Source organism: Dreissena polymorpha, chromosome 13, assembly GCF_020536995.1.
Source record: "Dreissena polymorpha isolate Duluth1 chromosome 13, UMN_Dpol_1.0, whole genome shotgun sequence".
NCBI classification, from domain to species: Eukaryota; Metazoa; Mollusca; class Bivalvia; order Myida; family Dreissenidae; genus Dreissena; species Dreissena polymorpha.
Genome location: NC_068367.1, coordinates 2977092 through 2992007, shown reverse-complemented (window position 1 = coordinate 2992007; position 14916 = coordinate 2977092). Strand labels below are relative to the sequence as shown.

General features: G+C 34.9%; 1 protein-coding gene across 1 annotated transcript in view; it reads right to left on the bottom strand.

The window, feature by feature from the left end:
- Positions 1–14409, bottom strand: part of LOC127855878 (fibropellin-1-like) — a 68725-nt gene extending 54316 nt beyond the window's left edge. The window contains exons 1-12 of the mRNA XM_052391771.1: positions 14355–14409; positions 12827–12937; positions 12181–12323; positions 11155–11220; positions 10663–10789; positions 10188–10361; positions 9558–9671; positions 8658–8771; positions 5296–5409; positions 4954–5067; positions 3838–3951; positions 1827–1948 (exon numbers count right to left, since the gene is read on the bottom strand). Of these exons, the coding sequence (XP_052247731.1) occupies positions 1827–1948; positions 3838–3951; positions 4954–5067; positions 5296–5409; positions 8658–8771; positions 9558–9671; positions 10188–10361; positions 10663–10789; positions 11155–11220; positions 12181–12323; positions 12827–12937; positions 14355–14409 (1368 nt within the window). The remainder of the gene's footprint in view (positions 1–1826; positions 1949–3837; positions 3952–4953; positions 5068–5295; positions 5410–8657; positions 8772–9557; positions 9672–10187; positions 10362–10662; positions 10790–11154; positions 11221–12180; positions 12324–12826; positions 12938–14354) is intronic.
- Between the last annotated feature and the right edge of the window lie 507 nt (positions 14410–14916).

Genomic DNA, 14916 nt, shown 5'->3' with positions numbered 1-14916 from the left:
TATCTTTGATCTCATTCATTGAAGTCTTTACCTTTCATTAACTGCAACCACAATCAACGACGTATATCTTTTTAAAAAAATATTTCTTGTTATAATATGGGGTTCATTTTAGATTCATTTAAACGTAAACAGAGTGTACGTATATGAACCTGTCCTAATAAAGCACCAACGTGCATTTCAAACTGTCAATACACCTGAACTATCGAGAATGAGCCTTTTCAAATTGCGCATTAATAAATGTTTGCATGATTATGTAAACACAGTCTTCGGTTTGTTAAAGGTTATACACACCTGTCTGTCTCCATTACCAGTGTCCAGTGTTTCCATATTGATCAAGGCTGACCACTCTACCCAAAAGCACGTCAATCCTGGCGGATCCAATGTAGACATTGTGGTAATAGCCGTCGCTGTAGAGCTAACTTCTGCAATACGGGTACATATATAAACTTCGGTTATCTTTAACTTTACGTTCGCTGCAGCTTAAATTTAAACTTACAAATCGAAAATATAGGAATGTGACTGTTGCTTTAAATATCTACCTGAAGTATCACCTGTCGCGAAACCATAATACGTTGCATGCCAACACAAGAACAGCAGGAATATCATCATTGTTTACAACAAACAAAGTGCCGAGGGTCTCACTAATCGAGGAGGATTGCATCGAACATTACAATGACAATTCTCTTAAACAATCCTAATTAAATATCTCAATGACACGCAGCGAAATACTATTGGTAGGTTTGTGTACGCCTAAATCAACCAATAGAATATATCTAGGATTAAAAGCTCAATGTATAAGCCATATGGATATCTCACAATTTTGAACGCGGTAGGATTTAACAGTAAGCAGCAATGACAATGTCATCAGGTACCTGTACTTAATGGTCAAGATAAACGCTTACGCGTTTATTGATACGCGGACATAGTTATGATCTGGATTATTATTTGCAACATTTAACAAAAGTTGCGATGTCACAAACAGATAGTGAACGCATCTACGTGATATGCATGGTTTTGCTACGTTAGTTATCATAGAATGCGGAAAAGGCTTTATAATAAAACTTACACTAATCCATAGCGAGACCACGTATCAATATTATGTCAGGGATATGTATAAATATCAAATTGATCATGGCATCGATTTTGTGTCCGGACAAGCTCGGCTTTGTATGATGTCTCCAATTAATAAAACTCTTTGTAAGTTTGTATTATGCATGTTAAGAAATTTGTTAAAATACAATAGTATAAATAGTAAAAGTGAAATTATGCAAAATTGTCACATAGTGCAATAATGTTTGTGAATGTGGTGTTTGTATCACTTCTGCGGCGTATAATTATAAAAAATATCTTTACATTATTATAGTCATACAAATTCGGTCCAGTTAATTTTACTCTAAAAATAATTGGTAAGCTGGTAGGTAAATGTGTTAAAGTTAAAGATAATTTTTACTGAACTGGTATATTGAAAATCTGCTTCTTTTGAATCGCGATGAGCGCAGAGTCAAAAGTGTGTTGTAGATGAACAAATTGCAACTCACGGCATTCTAGTCATCCTACGTGCATCGATTTACTAGAAGCCACTATATACTATTAAGAGTTTATCTTGACAATTAAGTACAGAGACCCTCGGCACTTTGTTTGTTGTAAACAATGATGATATTCCTGCTGTTCTTGTGTTGGCATGCAACGTATTATGGTTTCGCGACAGGTGATACTTCAGGTAGATATTTAAAGCAACAGTCACATTCCTATATTTTCGATTTGTAAGTTTGAATTAAAACAGCAGCGAACGTAAAGTTAAAGATAACCGAAGTTTATATATGTACCCGTATTGCAGAAGTTAGCTCTACAGCGACGGCTATTACCACAATGTCTACATTGGATCCGCCAGGATTGACGTGCTTTTGGGTAGAGTGGTCAGCCTTGATCAATATGGAAACACTGGACACTGGTAATGGAGACAGACAGGTATGCATACCCTTTAAAAACAAACGAAGACTGTGTTTACATAATCATACAAACATTTATTAACGCGCAATTTGCAAAGGGTCATTCTCGATAGTTCAGGTGTATTGACAGTTTGAAATGCACGTTGGTGCTTTATTAGGGCAGGTCCATATACGTACACTCTGTTTACGTTTAAATGAATCTAAAATGAACCCCATATTATAAAATCAATTCAATGACAAATAGTCTCTCAATGTGAGAATGCTCAAATAACAAGATGTGTTTCTTTCTAAACAAAATGCGTGAAGTTCAAAAGTTGGACGCTTTAGAAACTTAAAATGTTGCATGTCGGCTTTGTTCAATATTCAAAAGTAATATTAAGAAACATTACCACATTTTATTTGAATATTTATGTCATAAGCATTATAAATATCATGTTATAATTATGTTACTTACACAATTTGCTTAATGATGGTCAATGCTTTAACGTCTTAAGTGTGAGTTAACAGACGAAAATTCTAGTTTGAAATTACGAAACTGCTTTTTTACGCAATATTTTTTATGATAAATAAACATCTTCTCCATTTGTATAACAACCAAAGCTTGTGATATATACCTTTTTCCAAATCCTAGACAATATTTCAAGATTTTTTATTGTGTTCAATGCATCCATGTAGACGGGATCGTTTATACCATTTGAATGTACGTTTTAAAGTCACTCGTAAGCAACTCACATGGGTGAAGAATATATCCATTGAATAATATTGAACGTTTTGTCACCTCTATAAAATATATAATATATGAGTGAATCTTCACTTGTTAGTCGTGTTCCGCTCGAGAAAAATATGTCTTCTGTGGACGAAACGAAACGGTTACTTGTCTAACAAAAAACGGCAACTCCTCCTCCTCCTACGGTGCACTTTTTCTGTGCCCCATACAGAATGGATCCGTGTGTTTAAGGCTGAAAACAAACCGATGCAGTGCAGCGACTACATGATTCGATATTCGTGCAAACGCGTGTGCAGAGGTAATAAGTCCGCTCAACTAGATTTGTATTGTTATTATATCAGTTGTTTTGCACGGTTATTTATAAACATTTGTATCGCGTTGTGCAACGCTAAGACCAAAACTCGACCACTGTTTAACAGTTTTTTCAAGTAATTTCATATACAATTTATGGCACTTCTAACGTAACGCTTACATTTTAATATTTTCTCTATTATTTGCTTATGTTTTTTCATCAAACTCTGTAATATGAACATTTAAATAAACATTTAAGATATCATACAAATTTTATTTGAGGTAATCCACGATTTCATGAATTTTTATTTTTTATTTAAGGTTCTCATATATGTCAACTAGAGCATTGTAACTAACATTTAATTGATTCATTGTATGCATTGTTAACAGCATTTTTCATGTGCTCTTCGAAACAAGATTTTGTGTTAAGAATGCAAGAATATTTAACCATAAATTCAATATCGTACAAACTGTCACACTAGGCACTTTATAATGACAATAAGTAAAAACCACAGAAGATTTATAATAACCTAGAAAACTGCCAGCGACAGCAGTTTACATGTTTACTGATGTGTGATTTACGAGTATGCGTTCCGAAGTTTGTTGCACGTGGCTCCGATCTTACAAGGGGCATATGTGCACTCGTTGATGTCTAAAAAACTTTGTATTTTTAAAGTATCAAACGGCCTTTGATGTTTAATTATAATACAATTAATTCTTTAAAAAAATGTTTTAAAATATAATATTATGTGGAAAATTCGGCCCAATGCTTTTGAACCTACGCATAACACCGAAAAGAAAGTTTTCTTTTCGGACTTGGTGAAAACATTTTTGATCAATGGCTATTTTATTGGAATATTTTGGCAATACCTTGTTCACAGTTGGTTCCCTGCCAGCCTGGTGCGCATGTACACGAGTACGCGTTCAGAAGGTCGTTGCACGTGGCGTTGTTTTTACATGGGGCAGGTGCGCACTCGTTGATATCTAAATATAAACAAAATGACATAAACGATAGGAAGATAATATAATTTATCTTAAATACCATGCAGTTTAAGACCGGCGAATATGCGTTAACATCATTACCGATTTTTTAATGTAAGTTATCTGTTTAGCAGCCTAAGAACACACTATAAAATATATTTTAGGGTGAATTATATAATATAATTTGAGATATCAATATTGATCGTAGTGAAAAAAAAGATTATATTTTGTTTTGTAGTAAAACAGATCTCTCTCCCTGTCCATCTCCCTGTCCCTGTCCCTCTTTCTCTCCCTCTCCCTCTCCCTCTCTCTCTCTCTCTCTCTCTCTCTCTCTTTCTCTCCCTCTTTCTCTCCCTCTCTTCATCTCCCTCTCTCTCTCCCTCTCTCTCTCTCTCCCATTCGTCTCCCTCTACCTCTACCTCTCCCTCACTCCCTCTCAAACAAAACACACTTTGTCCCATCAATACTAAATATTCATATACTACAGGTAATTAAAAACCTCGACACATGTTAATTAATGCTTAATTGTCAAAAAAACCTGATAACACATATTTTGTAGACCAAACATATGTAATGCAGTAACAAAGACGCACACATTATGACACTTCGCTTTCACAATACTTATCTGAAAAAAATTTGGAAAACCATGACGTATGTTATAATAAAACAAAATGAAAAAAATAACATGGTAAGTGTTCGCTACTCTAACGGCGTTTTTTTCATTCATTTCACTAAAACATAAATATACACATATAAATGACCTGTCTGTGGTGAATTATGGACTATTTATTTCAGTCGTTGTCATAGAAAAAAATCATGAGACGCGTAGAACGTGTTTCAATGTCGTTTTTATTTGTCTTTCATTAAGTACAAATTTGATAAAATATATACACCAATAGCAAAAACATACTTTATACGAAATACAGAGTACTGCCAAATGTGTTACTTTGAGTAAAAATCCTTTTTTCATGACAGAGCATAGTATGTGCTCAAATTATGTTCTACCCTGGTCACAGTTCGTTCCCTGCCAGCCCGGTACGCATGTGCAGGAATACGCGTTCAGAAGATTGTTACCTGTGGCGCCGTTCTTACACGGGGCAGGTGCGCAGTCATTGACATCTGAAACACATTGTCAATCTAAAGCAACGGAAATACTTGAAGTATAAGCTCATATACAATCTTTACGTTTAAATGTGTTTCTAAATATAAAATAATGTGGAATTGGAATTGGAGTGAAACATAGCATCAACAAAAAAGTAGCTTTTTGTAGCGCCTAGTGTTGGCCATGCTAAAAGGCAAAACACTCTTCATATCTGTGCAAATATGTTGAGGCTGTTTTTGCTATACCCTGGTCACAAATCGTTCCTTGCCAGCCCGGTGCGCATGTACACGAATACGCGTTAAGAAGGTCGTTGCAAGTTGCGCCGTTTTTACACGGGACAGCTACGCATTCGTTGATTTCTAAAAGATTAACACAATAACATTAAATGCATCAACAATATGTGGAGTATATAATGTACATGACACATCATTTAGTTAAGTAACGCGCACCTGCATTAACCCTATACTTGCTTTTTTATTGTAAAAGGCCCATCAAATAATAATCAGCCTCATATCACCCTTATGTGTTAATTTATATGTTTGACGGTGAAAAATAGAATATTATTTGCGATTATAAATTTATTGAATTGAAAATAAAAAGATACTTCTATTTCAGGGAATACATAAAGGTCAATAGATAAAACAAAACGCAGTCTTTTCCGATCGATATAAAACATTTATTACCAGTGGCAATGACTTACAGTGAAACTATGTAAATGAACATTACATAAAGTGTGTACAAACTAACTTTTCGGAAATACAACGCAAACAGACGTTTAAACCAGACTGATTTAACTACATTATTGTTGTAACTTTCGTCGCTTTTCCAATAAAAGATCATAACAAATGTCATCGTCGTATTAAACAAATACGTATCTTCAGCTTGTTACAATTGTTAATCGCCGGACACCCCCGGTCTATTCATTACGTTACTCTCCATTCCTAAGTGATGTTTGAGCGGAGCGTAATCAGCAGCCGTGGGTATCCGACGATGAACAATTGTAACAAGCTGAAGATACGTATTTTTTTAAAGACTGCATAGGATTTAAGATTCCTTTACATACTATTTTACAGATGTAAAAGCACTGTAAATAGATATAAGGGCTACTTACTGATAATGGGCTAAATGGCTGTCTGGATGTAGATGGTTGGGGTTGGAAGTCCGGATCATTGCTGATGTTGTCTGAACATTGCCTAGGCTTTGGGGCATTCTTGTAGCTTTTGACACGACATTGGAAACAAATGACATCACTGTCTGTTGGATCTACAGCAGGCAAGACCCTTCGCAGATAGTTTTTAACAGTGTCAGTCAATGGACGACGATCTTTTGGTTTTGCACGCTTATTACAGCAAATGCATGTGTAGGCTTTCACCATCCTGAAATTAAAATAAGATTTAGAAACAAAATCTACGCGGGTACGATCTCGGATAGCCTGGACGTAGAGCAAAAGAAATTGAGTATCTTATCCATTGCGCCACGGTGATCAATAATTGTGGTAAGTATACAGTATAGTTATAGTTAACTTATGAGTAAAATTAGATTTCTCAGCTAATAAAAAGAGTACATTTTCATCTTCAATAACACACAATTTATCTCGCAAAGAAATTGCAATTATGAATAGTTTAATAACATATTTATCGTAATGTTTACAACATCTTCCAAAATGAGCAGATTTGAATGTTAAAATCAGCACTTTTTCGCTTTAAATCGCCGAGACTGTACCGAAACCCTATCCGTGTGCTTGTGATTTTCGTTGGTCTACTACAATAGGCAGATTATTTTACTTTACAATATTTTTTTAACCACAAACTGATGTTGCTGACACTCAAACACTTTTTGTTGTATACAGATATCTGAATTGTTGGCAAAATGTACCTAGTAAACATTTCAAAGAAATAGCAGAAAATCTCAGTTAACACTAAATACTCACTGTTTGGATTTTCTCCCTTGAAAAAGGATATTATCGTTTGATCAAAGATCTTTAAATATAGATCTACGTGTTTATTAATAGATCTTTGTTTGCACCGATATTGGAAAACACATTAAACTCTATTTACACACGCATAAGACGACATATTCCATTATCAAATTAATGTATTTACGTTACCTGAACGTGTTCAGGAATGTTTCATATTAACTTTTATGTGTTTCCAATAACTCAATTTTTATAAATGTCCGGTAAACACACGTACTTCTGTACAGTGGAAAATTACCTCCCTTTAATGACCCCAAATACGGCCCTCGTACAAATGCATGCGCATATCAAACATTGTTTTGTTTGCTCTTGCTTGTAAATGAAGAACCCAGAATGTATCAGTAACTTTAAAAAAAATATTTCGTATTATTAAGAAAGTTATTAAACAAAGCTCTTTATGACGTCCGAGCACTACTCGTTAACCAGTATATATCCACTTTAACAGTGATATCGTTGAATTTATGAATCGTGATATTATGAAAAAGAAAAAAAAAAACAGTGATATCGTTCGTGATCGCTCGAATCGATTATAACATAGATACAGTAAGCCATAATTATGGACCATGAAATGGGTAAACCATCATTTTTTTAATAGAAAAAATAATTGTTTATCTAAATGCCAACTTACCTTCAAGATATCTGGTATATCCGACTATTGGAAAACGCGTCGTCTGCACTTTGTTTACATTGGATACCGACGCTATTCGTACCCAGTTATTTTCGAATGGCGCGTACACAAAATCGTTTCTTATGGCTTCTTTTTTTAACACCAACATTGATAAGATCATTATTGTGCCATTTCAGACTTAAAACCTCTAATAAATTTCGGTAATAAGTGGTATTTTAAGCAGTATTTTTTAATATAGGGTTAAAAAGATAGGTTCAATCAAGCATGGTGGGTTCTCGGAGATCAGCACTGGGTTACACATTCTTTTTAAAGTTAGATATGAGCGCGTCATAACACCGTCACAAAAATATAGTATTTTGTCTTTTGTTGTTTTTGTTATTGTTTAAGACAAAGTTTGTCATGGTGTTCTCGTGCGCTGACAGTTAATTTGTTGATGAAACAAAGAAATTTAGTGTAAATTCGCCATTTTCTTGTGTGTGATGTACTTTTATCATGATTTTTTTACAATTGAAAACAAGGCACACATAAAATTTGACTTTTTGTGCAATTTAAATGTTATAGAAGATGAATACAAAATAAAAAATGACATTTTTGAAAATTTGATTTCATTGATTTTTGGGGCGTTTTTTGGTGGTTAGTGAACCATGTCCTTTAATTTAGTTACAACGACGAACACATAATAAAAGCACTTGCCTACCATTCTCATCGAAAAAAGTAGGATCAATATTACGTCAACATTAAAGTGTAATAACATAAATGAAAAAATACGACCATAAAGCACTAATGATCGTTCGTTGATTGACGGAATATTTATTTCCTAGAGAGGCGTAACAGTATGTGTTGTTGTTTTCAATGACCATTTTTTAAATAAAATTCTATCAAAGATCTACAACAATAGCAAAAAATATCCTCTATTTATACAGTGTATTACAAATGTGTAACCAACCGATATGACCATATTGTTCACAAAACAAACGATAGTTAATGCCTCCATTATATCCTACCCTTGTCACAGTTCGTTCCCTGCCAGCCCGGTGAGCATGTACACGAGTACGCGTTCAGAAGATTGTTGCACGTAGCGCTATTTTTACACGGAGCAGGTGAGCATTCGTTAATATCTAAAATATAAACAACATAACCTCCAAGTGCTTCAAAAATAGTTATAGAAGAATAACAGATAATGTACTTGTCCTTTCATGTAGTTATGGTCCTGTAAATACGAATTAGCCCCATATTTTATTTGTAAGTGGGCCCTAACAGTATAAGCAGCCTAAGAACAGAATAAAGTGTTAAATTGTTGTTTTTATAAATATAGAATATTAATCGCGATAGTTGATTTGACCATAGAGGAAATAGAAGACTGCTTTACTAAACACACTATGTGCCGTCAATATTTCACCTTCATTTCCTAGTGGCTTTTACGTACTTGTGCAAACGTATATGTATGTTTAATATTCAAGACCCATTTGAAAACCATGTAATTCAGCTAAGATGCCCACATTTTGAAGCATTAAGACAACCATACTTATCTGAAAACATTTTTGTATTAGGTTGATGTATTTTGGTTTAATAGAACACAATAAAAAAATACGTATTAGCTACTATCGCGTAATTTTATTCAATTCAGACATTGTGGTTAACCATACACAAACAAATGATTGGTGTTAGATGAATGATTTATTTATCTCGTGGTTATAGAGACAAACGTGTATGAGAGGCGTAGAACAGTGTTTGTTGTTGTTGTCTTTATTACCACTCGTGAACTAAACTTCCATTAAAATGATCTACACCAGAAGCAAATATGTCCTTTATTCTAATTACAGTTTATTACAAATGGAAACTACGTAGTATTCCCTATGACACGATTGTGCATTAAGCAAATATTCGTTCAAATAATGTCCTACCCTGTTCACAGTTCGTTCCCTGCCAGCCAGGTGCGCATGTGCAGGAATACGCGTTCAGAAGATTGCTACACGTGGCGCCGTTCTTACACGGGGCAGGTGCGCACTCGTTGATATCTAAAACAGATTGTAGACTTTAAGATTGTATACTTTAAGCTACGAACAGTCTTTGATTTTTAGTTCTCATTCTACTGATACTTTTTAATATGTGCATTGTTACTACATAATGTCCAATATGGGGCCCATGACGTTTGTTGTAGCTTAGGTAAGAATCGAAAAAAAATTGTGCTCTTTGGTAACGCTTGCTTTGAACCCTTGCTATATAATTATTTCGAATCAATGCATGTATTTTGTGAATATTTGTGAAAAACTCAGTTCAAAGTTATTTCCATGCCGGCCCGGTTTGCAAGTGTTTGTATACACGTTAAGAAGATAATTGCACGCGGCGCTGTTTTATTTATTTACAAAATAACCTTCAATGTCTCCACAACAGTATTTCATAGTGTGGTTACAGCATGCTCTTTAATACATACGGTTATATTATTTTCAAGATTGGGCGGAACGCGGTAATTTTGTTTGAGTTAAACTACAAAGTAAAAAGATAAATAATGGATTGCGAATTTAGTATGTTACCAAAACATAACGGTGTGGAACCCAACCATGTGCCGTCAGAGCACGTGAGCGTTTCAGACCCTCTGAAAATCTGGTGCCCGACATTACAGTAGTAGGTTACCGCGCTGCCGTGGTCAGTGCCCGAGTAGCTGGGGCTACCATTACTGATACTCGGGGGAGCGGAACAAGACTTGTCTGAAATTTAAAAGACGCGTTTCGTGTATTAATTTCACAAATATAAATATCAGAATTATAAAAACCGTTTTCCTTTGTGTACACGTGTTCTTACATAAAGTCTTGTTTTGAACACATTCGAGCTTTGTCTAACTTCTTATAGGCGCAGCAAACATTGTATTGGTCAATAGCTGTTGTCCTCTTGCTTATGCCCTTGTATAATACAGTGGTCAAGTAGGAATAAACTCCGTTTGTTTAAGTATAGTTTTTAATTTGTATGTGCTAGTAATAGAAATCTGAAAACAATATAATCCATACTCACTCGGTAGAGGAATGACGAATACCCCTGCGCTGTCAAAGCCATAGCTGAATCGGATGCCGTTAATGCTGTAGTATGGTCCGCACCACTGCATTATCTGAGAGTTGCCTACAATGGAGCCCTTGCCGACCTGAAAGAAAAAAATCGCAATAGCGTTATGAATGTGGCGTCTGCCTTGCACCGGGGGGTGGGGGATGTCGGCTTCGATTCCCAATCCTCAGTATCTTCTCTAAGACACATTAAATTATTTTTTGCCCAGTACCTATAGAAACCCAAGCTTTCGATATAAGCGAGCTAAAATACAAAGTTCACATATAATTAAAATGACGGAGAGACAACGTAACTGTTTACTGAAGTTCACCTTGCTGTTAGCTTTTAGAACGCATAACACATTCATGCGAAATCATGTTTGATTTAATATTTAATACAAGAATTGTTCTGAGATATTGACAGGCATATATCTTATCGGATTGTACTGGAAACACAATGACTTACCCTTACACAACCGCCGTTCCAAGAGATCCAAAACCATTGGAAGGAGTAGGCGATGAGTATATAGCCCTGCAAACATATTACCAGCAGTTTTCTTCTGGGTTTGTAAATTATTTAATTAAAACAATATACACCTTTTTGATATCGTTACCATTCGCATACCACGGAAAAACTTTAAAACTAACGCATTAAAGAGGTTTCTGCGATCGTTAACGACCGAAATAAGTCACCATTGTCTTACAAAACATATGCACATTGATTGAGAATGATACAAGCGCAATAACTTTTAGAGTGTGTGTTTTTACGAATATAGGCTAGTGATTTTCCTTAAACTACACTACTTTGATGATACAAGTGGCAATAATATATGAAACTCAGCGAAAACTTCAAACAATCAATAGAAACAAAAGAATTTCAAGTGTGGAATATATAAGGAAGTACTTGAGTCGACATTTGCTTCGTCTTTTGGTACAGTATAACATAATCAAACTGCCACGTCAAAACATTCAATTCACAGACTTGTGACACCGTGTTACAACTGTTTTTATTACTTGCGAAGCGACACTTATTTGACACAATGCCATCAAGTGTATACGTTGGTCGAGTTGCCTTGTGTGCAGGTAAAACATTATTAAATATTAAACAACTATTAAATTGCTCGTTACATGTTGGCAACATTTCAAACGAGTGTTGCAGCATTCCAATTCACAGTGAACATTTTGATAATATTCTAAACAAACTACGAAAATCTACTACCGTTCATAATTGTTTACGTGTTTTGGTTGCCAAATAATCATACACAAAGCTTACCATAAACAGGGGAGCATAAAGAAACAAAAGTTTATTTTAATTGTGTGTTTTTTTAAATTGTAATCGCTGTGTAGTACAGTGCAAATGTATGCCTATATTGACGTGTAAACAAGTCAAAATGACCGAATGGTTGAGGCGTGAAGCTATTGATAAGGAGATTTGTTGTGTTCTACTCATAGGGTTTGGGGTTCTTTTGAAAGAAAACAACTAAAGATATACCAAGTATTCGGCCAAATTGTTCCCTTGCATTTGGTTTCTGATGACAGATTTACTATTCACATATCCACCAATCACAATCTCTACCACGTTGTTATCGAAGTTGTTATTGTCGTGCAGAAGGAGAACATGGGCGTCGTTGTTGCCTGAAACACAAGTCACCCAGAGACAGGTGGGTGATGTTACAATAGTTTTACTAATACATTAAAGCTCGCCAATGTGTTTAATAATCAAGAATAAACAAGTCAATTGAACTGTGACATTTAAGTGCATACTGTTTTAATGTCCCCCACCACTATAGTGGGGGACATATTGTTTTTGCCCTGTCTGTTTATTGGCTGGTTTGTGTGTTTGTTTGCTCCAACTTTAACATTTGCCATAACTTTTGCAATATTGAAGATAACAACTTCATATTTGGCATGCATGTGTATCTCATGGGGCTGCATGATCAAATATATGGGTCAAAATTGCTCATTTAATGTACACTTTTGAAATATTGAAGATAGCAACTTGATATTTAGCATGCATGTGTATCTCATGGAGCTGCACATTTTGAGTGGTGAAAGGTCAAGGTCATCAAGGTCATCCTTCAAGGTCAAATATATGGGGACATAGTGTTTAACAAACACATCGCTTGTTTAATACATACCTCTGGTCTGAAAGACCAGACTGGTCATAGTGTTAACTCTCAGCCCATCGTAGAACGGATTGAACTGCGTATAATCATACTTGTTTGACAAGTAGTACGTCAGACTCCTAGCTGTGGAAGAAATACAATAGTCACGTGATTAAGGTAATGCTTAAAGTGACGTCTGTGCGTAAAATCAATATTTTCAATAAATCAAAATATAAAAACAAAATCTTATATAACGTAGATGTTAAAAGAAAATGGAAAAGGGAATTGTCCTGAAAATGGTTTGCAGAAATATATTAAATAAGTGAAAACACGGATTTTTTTTTAACAAAATAGTCGATTGGACAAAAACTAATTAGATTTCGAGCGTTTTGGGGAAATTAAATGACTACTAACGCGTTTGATGCAAATCCATTAGAAAGAAATACTAGAAATCCACTTTAACCACATAATGCATATAGAGGTGACGTGACTTCTTTAATGATATCATTTTACTGGGGAAAAAAGCATATGTTTACAACGAATAGGTTGAGCATCCGGATAAAAACTATTTATAATGGTAGGCCTTACTCGAAGCCACATTATAAATGCGCTTCCGATTTATGTTAACATTCTAGGCAGCAGCATTAGCAGTCTGAACTTCGAAATTCGTTCATGAATTACATATAACTGGGTTCTCTAAACCTGTTCATTAACGAATTTTTGAATGACAGTATATGTTATCGACCATTTTAGTTTAACCCTAGTTATATAAGCATCAACATCATTAAGATTATTAAAACGCTGTCGAGTACATTTCCTGGGTAGAACAAGTACTTGGTGTCTTTTATGGTGATATAAAGAACCCTCCTACATTGGGGATCGAACCGGTGACCTTCTGCTCGGTAGGTGGACACAATATACACTTCGCATAGAGGACGGAATTATATGTGATTTAAAGTGATATTATGGGCATTTTTCACTGTTGAATTGAGCTGAAAAGAATTAACAGGTCAAAATAGTTAGTTAAAATGTGGTTACTGACCAGTTATGTGCAACTCATCTTGCTACCAGTTGTTTATTAAAAATATATTTTATACACAATATTTTACATGACTCACCCAGTCCTCTAAGCCGAAATGATCCGTAAAACAAAATTGTGTCTTTGTGTCGTATGAACGAATCTGCACTAAAACTAAATTTAGGTTCACATCGTACATGCATGATCAGTTGTAAACCGAAAGTACGGTTGATATTCAAATATATTATTTTTCTCTTTCCGGGATATTGTTTTAGTATGTTGATGCTGCATTAACAAATATAAGTGTATATGAAGTGAAAACACCAAAAATAAACAACGGTTGCGAAAGACACCTATAAACTAACCCATAATATCACTTTAACATGTATATTTTATTTCTAAAATGCGTTTTAAACTGTCAGCAAGGTCGGTAAATAATTTGCATTTACATGTTGCGCGTGAAACATGTTTCGTTTTTGCTCGTTTATATTTAAACCTACACATGTAAAATAGAGAAAAGCTACTGTTGCTTTCAATGTATACCTGTTGCGAGACCACTGTAAAGTCCATACCAACACAAGCAAAAGAGGAATCTCATTCCTGTTTGCAACGCAAATGGATCACGGTTTCGCTATCCTGCAAATAGAGTATAATAGTCGCGGAAAAAAGTTAAAGAAAATTGTCTTTAAAAATATGAGATTAACCTGTAAACGGCCTGTGTACACGCATTCAAATGCTATTGGTCGGTTGTGTTCGTATCAATCCATCACTACAATATACCTGGGATTTACAACTCTATGTATCAGTCGTTATCAGTGAATATATTTTAAGCAAAAGCAAGCAAGGATAATACCATAAAGTATTTATACCAAAAGGTCGCGATAAATGCCTATGGATTAATTGATAAATGGACATCGTTCGCAACTGGCTTAATGTATGTACAATTGAACAAAGTCAAACTTTCATTCACGAACAGTATCAACCGGTTTTAGAAACAAATTCCAATAATCCTTATATTGAACGCATGTACGTGATGTTTTCACGGTTTGGGCTACGTCTATTCTCACTGAAAGCGGAAAGATCCCTTATAATTGTATTATCGATA